The 15,197-nt window shown below is 35.8% G+C and overlaps 1 protein-coding gene across 4 annotated transcripts in view; it reads right to left on the bottom strand.

Moving 5' to 3' along the window:
• FMN2 (formin 2) overlaps nt 1-15,197 on the bottom strand; it is a 182,188-nt gene that overhangs the window by 20,904 nt on the left and 146,087 nt on the right. For all 4 annotated transcript variants that reach the window (XR_010471507.1, XM_065057829.1, XM_065057828.1 and 1 more), the window contains exon 16: nt 13,011-13,062. Coding sequence is in view for 3 of the 4 variants with exons in the window: in XM_065057829.1 (XP_064913901.1) it covers nt 13,011-13,062 (52 nt within the window). In the remaining variant the exon portion in view is untranslated. The remainder of the gene's footprint in view (nt 1-13,010; nt 13,063-15,197) is intronic.

Genomic DNA, 15,197 nt, shown 5'->3' with positions numbered 1-15,197 from the left:
AATGGAATCCATACTGTACAGGAGAAAGCTCAAAAAAAATTATTAACAGCATGAACATTTATTGGAGATGCAAAGGCTTCCATTACTCTTCTATTATTCCAACTATCCTTTGGGAGCAAAAGAAGATAGCCAATGTCTTTGTCTTTTCCTCTGGTGACTGAAAAAATCTTTGAGAACAACTTCTTTAACTAGTACAACCTTACACATGCATACAGATGTGTCTACCAGCTATAACTTAATTTCCAGGTTTATAGAGAGAAGAGAAATGCTCAGCCAGGTTGCTTGCCTCCCTGGCAGTTACTTTGGGAGGTAAGGGAAATAAGCTGTTTGTGAAATGTGAAGCAGCAGCAGCATACCAGGTTGTCATTGTTAATATGTCACACCTTTCTAATGACTGGTAACAATGCTCAAGACATCAGCTGCAATGCAGTAAGGCTTCAAGGCACAAATCTCCATGAATCAAGTGTTTCTTCTATATGTACAGATCAAACGGTCAAGACAGTTACCATACATTTTTCAACCAGAGAGGTCTCCCCTTATTTAGCAGTTACGTCTCTCAGAGTACATTTCGAAGACATATGGAAACCTGCTTGCTATACATTTGATTCTGTCACTTTTGTAGTACAAGACAAAGTGGCATAACTCACACATGAAACACAAAGCAAATAAAGTGAATCCACATGCATCAAATAATAAAACATACACAGCAATAAATCCTCTTATTACCATGCTCTTTAAATATCTGATTTGGAAATGTTTATGTATGACAAACTAGACATATCTCAAAGCTGACTCCAGGAGGGGACACACCTTTTAAATACAAAGAGAAATTTGGGTGATATTGCCATAACCCCAAGACTAGATATCATCCTTTCAGATTTCATCCAGGCAGCAAGTACCTTTTCTCTGGTGCTTTCCAGTGGGGCAGCCCATGCAAATTTTCCTGTTGGTCCTTCAGCGGACTTTAAAACAAAACATCTACAAACATCATTGATACTGTTCCTGACTATATGCACAGGCACACAGACATTTTGAGTCAAATAAGGGACTAAAGTTCAGGAGGCTGTTGTTTCTATAACCAAATTAATTTCTGTATCATACAGCCTCGGGAAACCCATCTGACCACTGAATTTCATTCCACCTATCTGCAAAATGAAACATTTATTACCAAACAGGTATTGCAAAGCTTGTTTAGTGTCCATTTCTCAAGTGAAAAGGTTGTCGGTACTCTTAGCAAGTGTCTCTAAAGAAAACAATGTGCATTAGAGAAGAGATAGCAGTCATGGAAGAGGGAAAGGAGGGCATGTGAGTTATTTTCAGGGATTAAAAAAGGTAAAGAAGGTCACTGGCTTCGGTTCAAACAGCCTGACTTTTCAAGTATGATTAAAAATAAGGGAGTGATGTTCACACCACTGTCTTATCCTCACATGGCAGAAGCCAGAATTCTTTTAAACAGATTTCAGGCTGGGTTTCATATCACTCATGCTGGCCCTAAAGGAGAATTAAATAACATGAAATCTCTCAAAATAATGGCAGAGTTGCTCAACCCTGACAAGTAAGTAAGGAAATAAGATCATGCAAGATGGTTAGTTCTTTTTATCTTTTTTTTTATCTTCTGATTTCCTTCATTCAAGTGTTTGTGTAATTCAGAAAAATTACTGCATACTAAGACAACTGAACTCACAGCTTACTCAAATCTGGAAATCTGATGAATGAATCACTGGACTTTTCTGTGTGCTCCCTTGTGTACAACTATGAGACTATGTAAATGATTTTTCTATTTGGAGGGAACGAAGGAATGAATGCACTAACAGCCAAACCAAATTTAATCACATGAGAAAAAAAGAAGCCATTCACATAACTAATGACTCACTGACAGCATTTCTAGCTAATAGATCTGATCCATTAGGAATATTTTAAGAGCAGCTATGGATTATTTAATTTTTTTTTTCCATTCTGAAGCCACCTAGCAAGCTGTTGCAGACAATGATTCCAATTCATGTCTGCTGTGTGCAATGCATTGGCCAGTTTATAAATATGTACAACATATATTTGTACGCAAGCATGAATGTATGTGAATGTATGCAGTGGGTCAAGCAAAAAGAGAGGGAGAGGCAACAGAGCAGCTGGCAACTACAAAAAATACTACTTCTGCTCAAAAAAATGGCAATCAGGAGGCAAATCAACAACACAACAATACTAAGCAATGGATAGCAGTCATTTCATGTCAACATCATTTGATCAGCCTTCCATGGCCAAATAAATAGCAAAGTAACCATAGGTACAGATGTGCCCTGCCTGACCTTTTTGAGAAATAATGAACACATGCAGAAACATTCATGCACGTGGTTTCCACACACAGCAAACCAAATCACCTGCAAGAGTAAAGGTTTGTTCAACATGGGTTTAGAAGCAGAAAAAATGTTTCTACAGTTCTGCAGGAGAGATTCTGTACTGTTTAACAGATTGTATATTTTCCTTGAAGTTCTAACCTGGATATTCTTGACTATTTGGGTTTGGTTTTATAAATTGTTAAGCATCACCTCTGTATGTACATTTGAGATTAAGAACAGGTAGTCTTACTCATGGTACTGTGTTAGTTTTGTGAAGCTGCTGTGTTTCAGAAGCAGTTCTAAGTCAGGGAGGAGCTGTTAAGGTACATTTTAGTTTTATTAAAGTCACAAATAAAAATTAGAAATTAACACAGTCTTCCAAAAGTGTCATGGTTTAACCCGAGCTAGCAATACAGCCACAACAGCCGCTCACTCATTCCTTCTCTCATCCCCCCAACAGGGGAGATAATCAAGAGAGAAGGGAGAAACTCGGATTGAGATAAACACAGTTTAATAAAATAACAAAATACTAATACACTACTAGTAAATAAATATATATTAAATAGAAATAAAAGAGATTCAAGGCAATTCCTCACAAGCTCTGTCCACAACTGAGCAGCCAGTCCCAGAAAGCCACAGCTGGTTCCAAAGACGATCCCAGAGAGACAGCAGAAGAGAAGAAGATGAAAAAGACAGAAAAGGCCAGAGGTGTCTACAGGATGGCAAAAGGCTGAGCTAAATGTCCCGACTGAACTCCCCCAGCTCGATAGCAAGAGCAAGGAAGATAAAGCAGAAGAGCAAACTGGAAGGTTCCAACTCCCCTTAAATGATTAGCATGACGCTAATGAGATGGAATACTCTTGTTGATCAATCTGGATGTCAGTTGGGCTCTGCCACATCTCTGCCCCTGCTGCCTCACACCTCTGGGCAGAGTGCTCAGAATGTCCTTGGCTCTCAGACGAGAGCAATTAACACCCCAACACAGAGCTAATGTTTTTATCTCTTGTTCTCAAACTAAGTCCAAATAATGAGCATGTTAGCTATGAAAAGGGTTTCTAACTGCATGAAGAAAATTAACCCATTTTCAGTCAAACCAGCACAAAGAGAAATAAAGAGTGGAAAAAACCCAAAAAACTTTATGTGCCTCTTACTACTTTAAACCTGATGTGAGTTACAGTTAATCTGGGTTGGCAGACCTATAAGCCTGTTCAGAGTGCTGATCCTGAATTGATAACTACATAGGGAAGATGAGCACAGTCTCTAGGTAACAGTACTTGCCTCCTGGAAAAGCTAACCGTATGAACTGTCATATTCATTCTTGTTTTATACAGAGGAAAAGACTTTGTATGTATTTTCCTTGTGTTTTCAACATCTCAAAGCATTAACAAGAGTTAGTTTTAGGACAGAATACCAAACAGGTCAACAAAGTCACATAAAATTATATAAAATTAAACAGAACCAGCATCCTGGTTATTGAGATAGCAAAAGACTGTGAGGAAATTTATTATGCACAGCATCCCAAAAAGCCTCTAATTTTCTATTGACATATTTTGTTGACACTCCTCTCTGTACTACAATTTTATATCACTTTCTTCACCTTTTATTATTAAATATCATTGCCTCTTCTGAATGCTTTCCCCTGTCCTGCACAATTAGAAGCTAGAAAACATAAAAAATAAGCATAAGTTCATCTAAAATGTCTAGTACTTAAATGCTGGTAGGGAATTTATTGGGTTAATTCCCTCCTTCCCCTTTTATTTTTTTGTTTTTAAGGAAGAAAAGTATCTTTATTATGTTAAAAAAAAAAAAAAAAAAAAAAGAGAGATAATATGCCAGCTCAAGTCAGATGCCAGAATTCTTAATCTCTTCTTTCATTCGCCAATCTATATTGTGCAACTACATATTTTGTAATATTCTTCCCTAGAAAACAAAGGTCTCAAGAGACTTTTTTTCCTTTCCTCTAAAAAAAACCTGCCAAAGATTTGCAATGTTTTGGATCCTAAGTCATCTCCCTCATCTGTAGTCCCTTGCCTTCTGTAAATTCATATTAAACTGAAAAGCGTTTTATTGCTTAATCAAGTGTTTTACAGCTTAATCAACAAAAAATAAAAATTACTCTATCTTGAGTTCCCATTATTTCCCGACGGGAAACGCCCAACATGAAGAACAGGGAATTATCTTTCGACTGGCCAGTCTGCCTTGCTCACGAGAATTTTGACACCCCTCCAATACTAGGAATACTTTACAACTTTAATTTTCATCAACAATGATCAATATTATCCACTGTGCACATTGATTAGTAACACAAATGCACAATTTACATATTTTTGCTTTATGTCTTTGTAAAGCAAAGATTTTTTAGCAGGAATTTTCTAATGTATTTTTAATTTGCATGTGGTTTCTCTTTTCATTTTAAAAAGACAATTTTAAAGTGGTTTAAACTTTCTCGCAAAAATTTGGCTTGAGGTATTTACAACTCCCTTGATGTGTTGGTGTTAGCTGCAATCCACTGTAATCTGCATACTTTGCATAAATATGTAGGTTCTCTTCCTCAGATTTTAATGCTTTGAATCTTATGTTAGTGTGGATATCATGTCCATGTATCCCAGCTAAGCTGTTATGTAGACACATGGGTAGCTCTGTGCTAAACTGGGCATATATAATACAATATGAACATGCATAAAACAATGTCATGTAATTGTGTGCATGAGAAAGCCAGGCACAGTAACATATCCAAGAGAAAACTATTTTTTCTCTCAAAAAGATTAACATATGAGCTTCAAACATATTAAATGACCCTCAGCCAGTTGAATTTGAAGAAATAATAGGGTGCCAGTAGACACAGGATACAGTGGTAGAATGAATTTCAACAGCAGTGATCTGACATGCAAGCTGCCAGCCTCAGCGCTGTAAGAAACATCAAAATGCCTCATGTTGAAGCCCAACTTGTCTCCATATGTTTCTATTAACACACCTCATCCGCACTGTCTAATTCAACAGAGGCCTTCTGAGCAATCACTATTACTTAAAGAGGTTATAATTATGTATGAAGGTAATGTAACCGTTGTGTACTAAATATTGCATTAAAAGTTCTATTATATTTTCTCGATTTATCCATGTCAACCTCAGACTTGTAATCTGCCTGCTCCCATGGTATGGCTCACTTTTATAACTGAAATTCATGCATGGTCAAGGTTGGAGTTATATAACAAAATAAGTAATTTGCCTTACACCTAGAGCAGATTATTTAGACATCTAGACAGAAACCACACAGATCCTTTGCCAGATTTCATGTATGTATAATATTAACTCACAGTCTGAGAATACAATCTAGCATAGATTAAATTTTATACATGTGCATTTACAGAAACACACTCTAAAAATAACAAGTGAAATGAATATCCAGGTCTGTTTGGAAGTATTGTCATGTGCTCATTCTATTTTGGTGCTAAGTTAAACTTAGGTTTCAGTTTCTCTTCTTTGAAAATCATAGGATAAAATTGCTTTGAAATATTGGGTATTATCAAATCTCCTAGCATTTTAAATGTTTTGTGATGCTGTTTCATCTTAACCTTTTGGGGTTGCTCTGAAGAGCATTCTTACTTAATTCAACAAACAAGAGCTCTCTCCTTAACATGCATGAACACAGGATTCCCTGCAATCATCAAAAGCCAGCACAAGTGTGAACAGAAGAAATCCAGCCTTTGGAGAACACAAAAACGTTCATGGGGGATTTCATATTCTTAGAGTCAATTACAACAAAATTGGAATTGATAGAAAGATTATAATAAATGACTGTATTACTTTGGATATGCAAAGCAACAATACACAGCTAAGCAAAGCTAAATAAACCGTCCTGCTTTGGACTAAGAACACATGTCTGGAGGAGCTGTTCCCATCCCTTCCAAGAATTACACAAAGTCTTTGTGGTGTTTCTGGTCTGGGGTGACTGCTGCCCTAGTTGTTTCCATTGGAGTGAAGAAGGAACTATTACCTTCTCTACATACTGATTAAGGTAGAAGTGTCTTTCAGTTGAGAAAAGAAGTGGGTGGAACTTCTCCCACGAGAAGACTTCAAGACAGAGTGCAGAAGAGTTTTTGCACACTGATGCTGTTTCAGGATCTAGCTTTTTTAAGGATGACAAGACACAAGGCAACAAGGCTGAGGAAGAGTAGAGGCAAAACTTTTTTTCCTTGTCCCTTAATGTTTGTATATGAGAAGCACAGTGGGGTTTCAGCAGTAGGCTGAGGAAAGGCCTGTTTATGGAGGGGCTGATGGCAGCCTTTCATCAGCTGGAAATTATAATGAAAGGAATAACCTATATTGTATAAGTTATTACTTGATAGTTCCCAGATGAGTTAATGTAATTATGACCTAATTAAGCCACATCCATTCTGCTTTTTTATTTGCATACACATGACAACAGCAATATAATATGATAATCTGTAAAGTAAATCTTAAAATACGGCAAGGAAGAAAGCAACAACTGTACTGGCAAGTCAATATAAGAGAGAAAAAGCAGAAATGTTTTCCACTTTCAAGTTAGAATCATTGCAAATGAAAACACTGTACTATGTATGTCTTAGGGTACAATCTAACTAAACAGCTCAGGTAGAAAATATGATGAAAAAAACCCCACTGAACATAATCAGAAACTGATGCACAATGGCGAGGCACTGGAGCTAATCACACTTACACTCATGCACACAAGCATTTTGCTTCAGTTGTAACAGCTCAAGAGGCATATCTTGGATTTTTGAGGATTGCTCAGTGAAACCACCTGCTGGACATAAACTGGAGGTGAAAACAAGGTGCCACATTTAAAGATTTTAATTTCAGTATTTTTTTTCATTAATTTTAAAAGCTATGTGATTCTTCTCTTATTTTTTTTCAATCCTGCATTGAATGCTTTAACATCAGTTTTGTGTATGATTAGACCCCAGTTATTTCAATTATAATGTTAGCAGGGTGTTACTTAGCTGTATTGCTATCAAGTCTGTAACTGTATTTGCACCTTAAACTAATATCCTTTATCTTTTACTGTAAGATCTAAGAATAAGTTGTCTATGTAAACTGTAGAATAAATTGCATAAAGGTGAGTTTAAGTTGCAGAATATTAGATTTCTGAATTGTATCACAGTCTGTTAAAAATTATATTACAATTTTTTTCATACTAAAAGTGAATGTCATTAAATGCAAACTAATTTAAAACTAATAAAACACAATAAATTTTTAAGCAAGCAACCCAAGATCTTCAAAATAAAAGATTCTTACAGACAAAAATCAATCATGTAAGTGGTTAAGGACTTGCAGCCATTTGGCAAATGTTTTCAGAAAAGGACAAAGACTTCATATTTCAGTGAAAGATCGATTACCCATATTTCAGAAGAGACCCTCTGACATAACTAAACCACCAGCTAATTTTCCATTACCACATATTTACAGGCCCTGATATTTTGTGAGAGACAGGATACTAAACTAGAATGATCCAATCTGTTTATCAGTCTGTGAGCTGCTTCTATACACATTTCCTTTGCTCACCAAGTATTTACTTCTCGCTGATGCAGCTAATGTATACCTACAGTCTGGAATGTATTATGATGAGCAATTCAAGTCTGCATGCTAGGACCCACACAGAGAGAAGAAGGACCTAACAGCAACGGAACCAACAAAGGATGAGTGGCCAAAGAGTAGTGAAAGACAGAGTCCAACCACATATTCTTGTCTTTCAGTTAAAAGTGTGCTGTTTTTTTGCTTTGTTTTTTGGTGTTTTTGTTTCCTTTTTTTTTGTTTTGTTTTGTTTTGTTTTTTTAACTACATACCTTTCTCCATTCTGAGCTTTTCACCACTTTATTTCAATCATTAACTCAATTTTCACTTTAACTTTACAGTTCACTTTTGGAAACAATCCAACCATTGTGTGGAGGGTAGTGAGGTGGGAGGAACATTTACTGTTTTAAAGGATTACCAGACTTACGTGCTACATTTCTAGGTGTTGCTTTTCAGCAGTGCCATTGTACCATACTGTCTGCTATTTCTCTAAGTGTCATCAACTTGTCAGCTCATAAGCAGGTGTAAAGCTTTGTTCCTCACAAGTTTCACGTTTAGTGAAGTCAATGGAAGTCTGTGAAGAGTGTTGTGTTTTTTTGCAGGGAATTTAAAGGTAAACATTTCTCTTCAAAATTAATGTAATTTGTTGCTACAGCAAAGAAAGCAGCAACACATTACTAAATGGATTATTAAAAGTCCTGAAAACAGAAAAGGTGCCTCGGGGGCTGCACTCAGGAAGCACTTAAAAGCCTAAAAATCACCAGAATATGCAAGTAACGGGAGCAAATTATAAAATAAACCAAATAAAAATATCCTGAAACAGGAAGATGAGTGTTCCATACCCAGCCACACACATCCTAAATTCCTGAGTTGATACGTCAGAAGACAGAAAGTACTATGTTTGGCTTTTTATGAAACAAATACATATCATATTCTGTTGAGACTTACTAAAGAACATATTATATTCTCAGATTTGAAAAATCAGTGAGGTACACAAAGCTGTGAGAGTGAGTAGCATTTCTGTCTATCCAGCCCTCGTCAGGCATCACAGCAGGAAAAATGAGTTAACAGTTTCCCCCCAAATCAAGCCACCATTATATGGGACTGTTGCATTAGTGGCCTATGTTTTCACTTCAAGCAGGGTTAAACTATCTGAAATATCAGAAATCAAAGAATCTATAGCCTTCTTAAGAGATTCTCAGCATACATTGTCACTTACAGGAGTGCACTATGACTAAACATAAACTGAGCAATTTTCAGAGGTACTGCACTGATATTTAGAATTTGATGCTTCATTCTTTGACTGAGAGATAGCAGGAAGAACTGAAAATCATCTGACTGTGTCTCAGGTCTAAAACAAACATCTCCAGTTTGATTTGTGAATGATTCCCAAGGTCTTATTCCAAGAAGAGATGAATCATTGCAGGTAGAGGGGAAGAAAAAGATCTTAACTATTTCAGTGGAAGAAAGATCAGTGTTACAGTCTGGATTTATTTTCTTCTAAAAAAGGACCCTAATCTGGAAGCCTTCCAATGAGATCAGGATTTAATACTGGGTAAGGTATTACAAGAAAGGAATAAAGCTACATCCTGTTCCTTCATAGCCATTAAGCTGAATTGAGGTACCGAGGTAGAGAATTAGGATCTTCAGCTTCACTGAATGCTATTTCTGGTAATTGTAGTCAGGTGGTACAGTTGTTGCTTCTTCAGGAGTGAAGGGCAAGAGGAGAAGTAACTAGCTGCTTTCTGATTATAAATCAGCAAGGTCTCATTGCTGCTGTTGCAATTGGCTTTCATCCTAGCATGGTAAACAAGACATCAGTGATCATATTGCTTTTGACAATAACTTTGATGCAATCTTGGTTCTTACTTGCTGTGGATAGCGTGATCAAACTCCAGCTCATTCTAAAATTTTATTAAGTATACCTGGAAACAATAGTGCTTCTGATTTTTTCTTCCTGTTTTTAAAAAAGTCACATAATGAAAGATTACAGATATATTAAACTAAGGAAATGAAAATACAGAAATCAGAGAATGTATTTGTTCCTCCATGGAAAATGTACTTCCCAATTTTGAAAGGAGATAAATTTTAATTATAAAATTTAAATATTATATACGACTGTGTGAATTGAACATATAGCTATGCATCTTGGGACAAGGACATAATCTAAAATTCTAAAATTTTAATTCTAAAATATAGAAGCATCTCTTTCCCTCCTACTCCCCTCTTTCTCCTCTTTTACTTCTTTCTCCTCCCCCCTAAACAGTGGTTTTTACTTTAACTTGTCAAGTATTTCACAGTTTCTCAAGTATTTAGCAATGAGGATCTAATTGGAAAGTGCCAGGTTCTTTTTTATTACACTTTATCAATATTGTTAAGGGAATGATGTAATTGTTTGGGGTTTGGTGAAGACATTCCATGTCACTTCAGTGTTAATACCAGGCTGGAGCCTTCCTTGTCTGCCTGCGTAAGCTAGATAAACACAGACCTGTGTGCTTTCTTCTCATCTCAGGATACTTACTCAGAAAGATCTTGGAACATATGCCTGTTGCGAGCTAAACATTTCACTTTTCATTTTATCCATGTGCCAGAAATCCATTCCTTGGATAAACACTTTACATACTGACACTCTTAAAGTCACTAAACACGATAAATAAAGAGAGAATACATCATCTCAAAAGCGATTAAACATTTTCTCACTTGTGACAAATGAACAGCTATACACTGTATGGAGTCCCTGGAGCAGACATTCCACTTTCTTTGTCTTTATTTTGTGTGGAAGATTAACTTTCCATTTCAGCTCATCTATTGCACAATTGAGCTTTTCTAAAATACACATTGCTGCATTTTCCCCAAATCATTATTCATTTTAGAAACATTTTTGTTGTTATTGCTGCAAGAGCTTTTTTTTTTTTTTTCAGGCTTTTGTATTTTTATGGAGATATCAGCTTTATAACTTGGGCTAAAGTTATCTGCTTCAAAAAAGAAAATCCAAGCACATTAATCACATTAATTTTGCTCCATCTAATCCATCACTTCTCCTTGCGCTGCTTGCTTGTCTAGTCATCCTAAGCATTGCTGTTGTACCTATGATTAGCCAAATGTAACTAATCTTTTATTTAGCTTTTTAAGCTCTCATGTCTTTTTTCACTCACCCCCTGCCAAAAAAGAAACCAAGCATTTTATTTCTAAGCCCTACTAAGGATCTTTGTGAAATAAATACTCATAATACTAAAAGCTATACCATGAAGCTGTCTTCAATATTTTAACAAATACCACTTATCTGATAAAGAATTTCAGTGGGAAGGTAAAAGGAAGAAAGAGAAATGTAGCCTACATAATAGTAAAAAATAACTTTGCCCTAATGTTGTCCTAGCATAATTCCTCATGTGTTCTACAGAAGGTTTTGCATGTGATGTTATCCTTGCTAGATATCCACAGTAAAAAGGAACAATGAAGCTCAAATTTCTTCTTTGACAAGCAACTACGCAGAGAAGGAGAAGGAAGAATTGGAACAAGTTGGAAGTAGCAGCCCAAGCTGAATGAGAATCCAGGGAGCAGTTTGCTTTCTCCCCCCACATTGTGGATACTAGATATACCAATAGCAAGTTTTTGATATGATGTTTCTGGTGCAGTCAGAAGGCAGGGTGGGGGGAGAGAATGGAGAGTCAATTAGACACCAGAAGACAGTGACAAGTCACAAGATTTCTGAACAGATTGCAGAGTCCCCTTCCCATTAGATATCTGTCAGCTTTGGACATGTAGTCTGATCCATTTTCCACAGGAGAAAGAGTTTCCTTAAAACAGTGGTCAGAGATCATAAAAATCTCTCACATTAACAGCAGTTTCTTCTCTCAAGGTTTTATTGTGAAAGATATTTTTAAGGATAAGAATTATGTAACTCAGCAGTTAAACAAACCTAAGAAACATCAGAAGTGCCTTTCATTTACTTAAGCAGTAGGTACAATACTAAGCCAAAGCAATTCTCACTCTGTTTCATTTTTCCACCATGATCCTGCATCGCTGCTTTGCCACTCAAGGACCTACCATGCCCTTAAAAGTGAGAACAGACCTTCCTGTGGTAGAAGAACATCCACTGTCTTTAGTAACTGGCCCAAGGGAATAGACAGAAGACATGGTGCTGTACCAGGAAAGATGTCAACTGCACTGTGGCATTACAGCAGGTAGCATATTTGGGCATCAGTGCCACAGAATGGCTAACAAACCATAGTAAGAACTAGAAATATTTTACTGGTAGTATTTTACTGGAATCCTATTGAAAGGCTTCCTGGCTCTGGGAATATATAATGAATGTATTCATTAGCTTATATCCAGTGGCAGTTGTAGCTATTACAAAAAGAAGATACTATTTTTAGTGAAAGGAAACAAAACACAGACTGTCAGTCTCGCTAAGTCTGGACTATAAATGGTGTGTGTCACATTTTGATTTTTTTCTAGGAGAGACAGAAATCTGTCACATTTAGATGCTGCTTCTGGAGAACACTGCCAAAAAAAAATCAGAAGAAACCACAAGTTGTGCAATGCAGTGAGGTTCCCAATTTTGAAAACTCTTTCAATTGTACACATCTGTAATGAAATTTAATGAGGTATTTTGCTTTTTGCCACCAAAAAAAAAAAAAAAAAATTAAGCATCTACTAGCAATTTTACAAAGAAAGTCACATTTAATTATATGTATCATTAGTATATTAAAAATCAGACTTCCATTCTTTATTTTGAAATGGACATGTTATAAGCACAGGAAGTGGTACCTAATGAATAATAGTTGTCTGGGACATGCTACTTATCTGTCAAATCACCATGATTCTGATGTAGTATGAACAGTTTTCCCTCAGTCCAAATGGTATATTCTGAATTTATTTTTACATGGTACATGTATTTTCCAAAAGACAGAAGTCACGTGCAATATTTCTCTAAAGGTAGGCTTTGTGTCTCTATGCCTTCATTTTTTTTTTTCTAATTGTCAAATTAAAATTGACAACAAATAAATATATTTTTTTGAGAGCATTTCTTTCACTATTCAAAAATACGATAATGCTGGCTACTAGAGCAACTTCTACCAAAACATGTTTTTCATAGAAAGGTTTTGCTGCATTGTTCTTTCTTACCTTTTATGTGCTTCTGTCAGTGACTTCTCTTCATTTTCCTGGTCTATTTTAGCTGTAAAAATACAATCAAAGAATTAACTACAAGGTGAAAGATAAATATGTTGTTTCAAGATAATGTTCATTGAAAATATGTCACATATAAAATGTATAGAAATCATCTGAGGATATCCTCACGTACATCAATTCTGAAAGAAAAAAAACCCAAACAAAAAGCTCCAGCACACGAAGCTACTTGAAATTTGTTATCTCTATTAAAAACAAACAAACAAGCAAAACTCAAATAACCCAAACCAATAAAACAAACACACCAAAATCAAAACCAAACATAAAAAGAAAAATAAAACCAAAACAAACAAAACCAAAACTGCAACCACAAAAAAACATCCAACAAGTTTTGAAAACAAAAAAATACCCTTTTGCAGTAATATAAACAACCAAGTCATGAAAGTCACTTAAAAACACACCTTAAAGAATTATTCTGAAAACCTAACAAATACGGGAACTGGTTTACCAAGAGGAGGAAAAGCTGAGTGAAGAGCAGGAAGAATTCTGCTTTGCAGCTTTTCTAAAACTTGCTTGATAGCTGGGAATCCCATCTCCCTATACACACATCATTCAGTGAAGTACCAGAATCGTAGCAGGCCCCTATTGAAAACTCGATTTTTATATGAAAGAAATCATCATTTGATTGTCATGTGAAGGAAATTAGAAATATCAAATTGTTATTGCAACACATTGGTGAACAAAAAAAAAAAAAAAAAAAAAAAAAAAAAATCTATTTTCCATGTGTTCTCTCACTTTATTTTGTATCCATTTCACTTAACTTAGATGGGTATTCTGATACACATAATCTACAAGAATATGCATATTTGCACCAGTGTGATAGAACAATCTGCTCTGCGCATGTGTGCTTACTTAGATGAGATTATACAGTCACTCAGGTAGCACAACTTAAATCCCATTTAAGATCCGCACACTTTTCTAGCTAAAGCTTTTTAGTTTGGAACTTGATACCCTTTTTCAGTCTGCTGGAGTACTGGCCTGCTAATTTGCTAGAAGAATTCTAGGATTCCTGAGAGTCAGTGGGTTTTGGGACATGAAGAGGCTCTGAACTGTCCTGGAAACAAATGTCAATAATACAGAATTCATACAGAAATCTAAAAAAAAAAAAAAAAAAAAGAGGAATAAAACTTTAAGCTCTTTTTCATTCCAATTTCCCTACGTAGCTCTACAATAATAACTCATTAAAATGATTTGCCTACATTATAGATACATCACCTTTTAAAAAGGAAACCCTGAATTTAAATTTGGCAAAAATGAGAAAGGTGATGGAATTATTAGAGAACAAGATAACTGTTTTTCTGTTATTATACAATAAGTTTCAATCAGCAGCACTTTACAAACATACAGTAACACTAAAATAGATACGTGAAATCTGTAGCAAAGGTACACAAATGAAGTTTCTTTATTCTTTCCCAAGTCAGAACAAAGATCAGAGCTATGTCTGATGCTACAAATGTTTTTTATTAGTAGTAATGTAGTCTGCTGAGTAGGGTGAGCAGTGCCTGTATGTTTTCAGCAGCAAACATCATATTTAGTAATAATTACTTGAAGGCTCAGGCTCCATCATTGTTTTGCTGAAAGTGAAAAAAATCCTAGCAAACCACAGAAAACTTGAGGGAGAGCTGGGTAAATGTTCTCAAGGAAATTCAAGAGCACGTGAAGCCCGCCTGATTACAGGTTTCAATACTTACTTGAAACTCAACCCAGATTCTTCAAAAGGTTTGTGAGGGCTCACAACTCTTTTGAGTGAACCTGGGCCCAGTGTTGAGTGTATCTGGGCTGATTTACAGTTTTTCTTGAAATCCTTGTCTTGTTTTGGATATGAAACCAGGTGAAACCTGGCAGCTTTGACAGAATTTTATTAATATTTCTTTTTCTCTCCATACTTCAATCCCAAAAGTGAAGGTATGACTTGTAAAACCTTACGGTGCAAGAGAAGAAACTTCACACAAAGTCCTTGGATGAAAGGAGATCCAATATCTAATTCGGCATTAACACTTCCACTAAGTATCTGCATATACAACTTTTAAAATAAATAATTCTATTACCTAAAAAATGTAATTTGGACTCCTCTCTGTTAAACAACACTTGGAAATAGCGAGTAGAATGTTCCATCTTAGGACA

This window comes from Columba livia, chromosome 3, assembly GCF_036013475.1.
Source record: "Columba livia isolate bColLiv1 breed racing homer chromosome 3, bColLiv1.pat.W.v2, whole genome shotgun sequence".
NCBI lineage: Eukaryota > Metazoa > Chordata > Aves > Columbiformes > Columbidae > Columba > Columba livia.
Note: the sequence above shows the minus strand (reverse complement) of the source record. Positions and strands in the feature narration are given on the sequence as shown.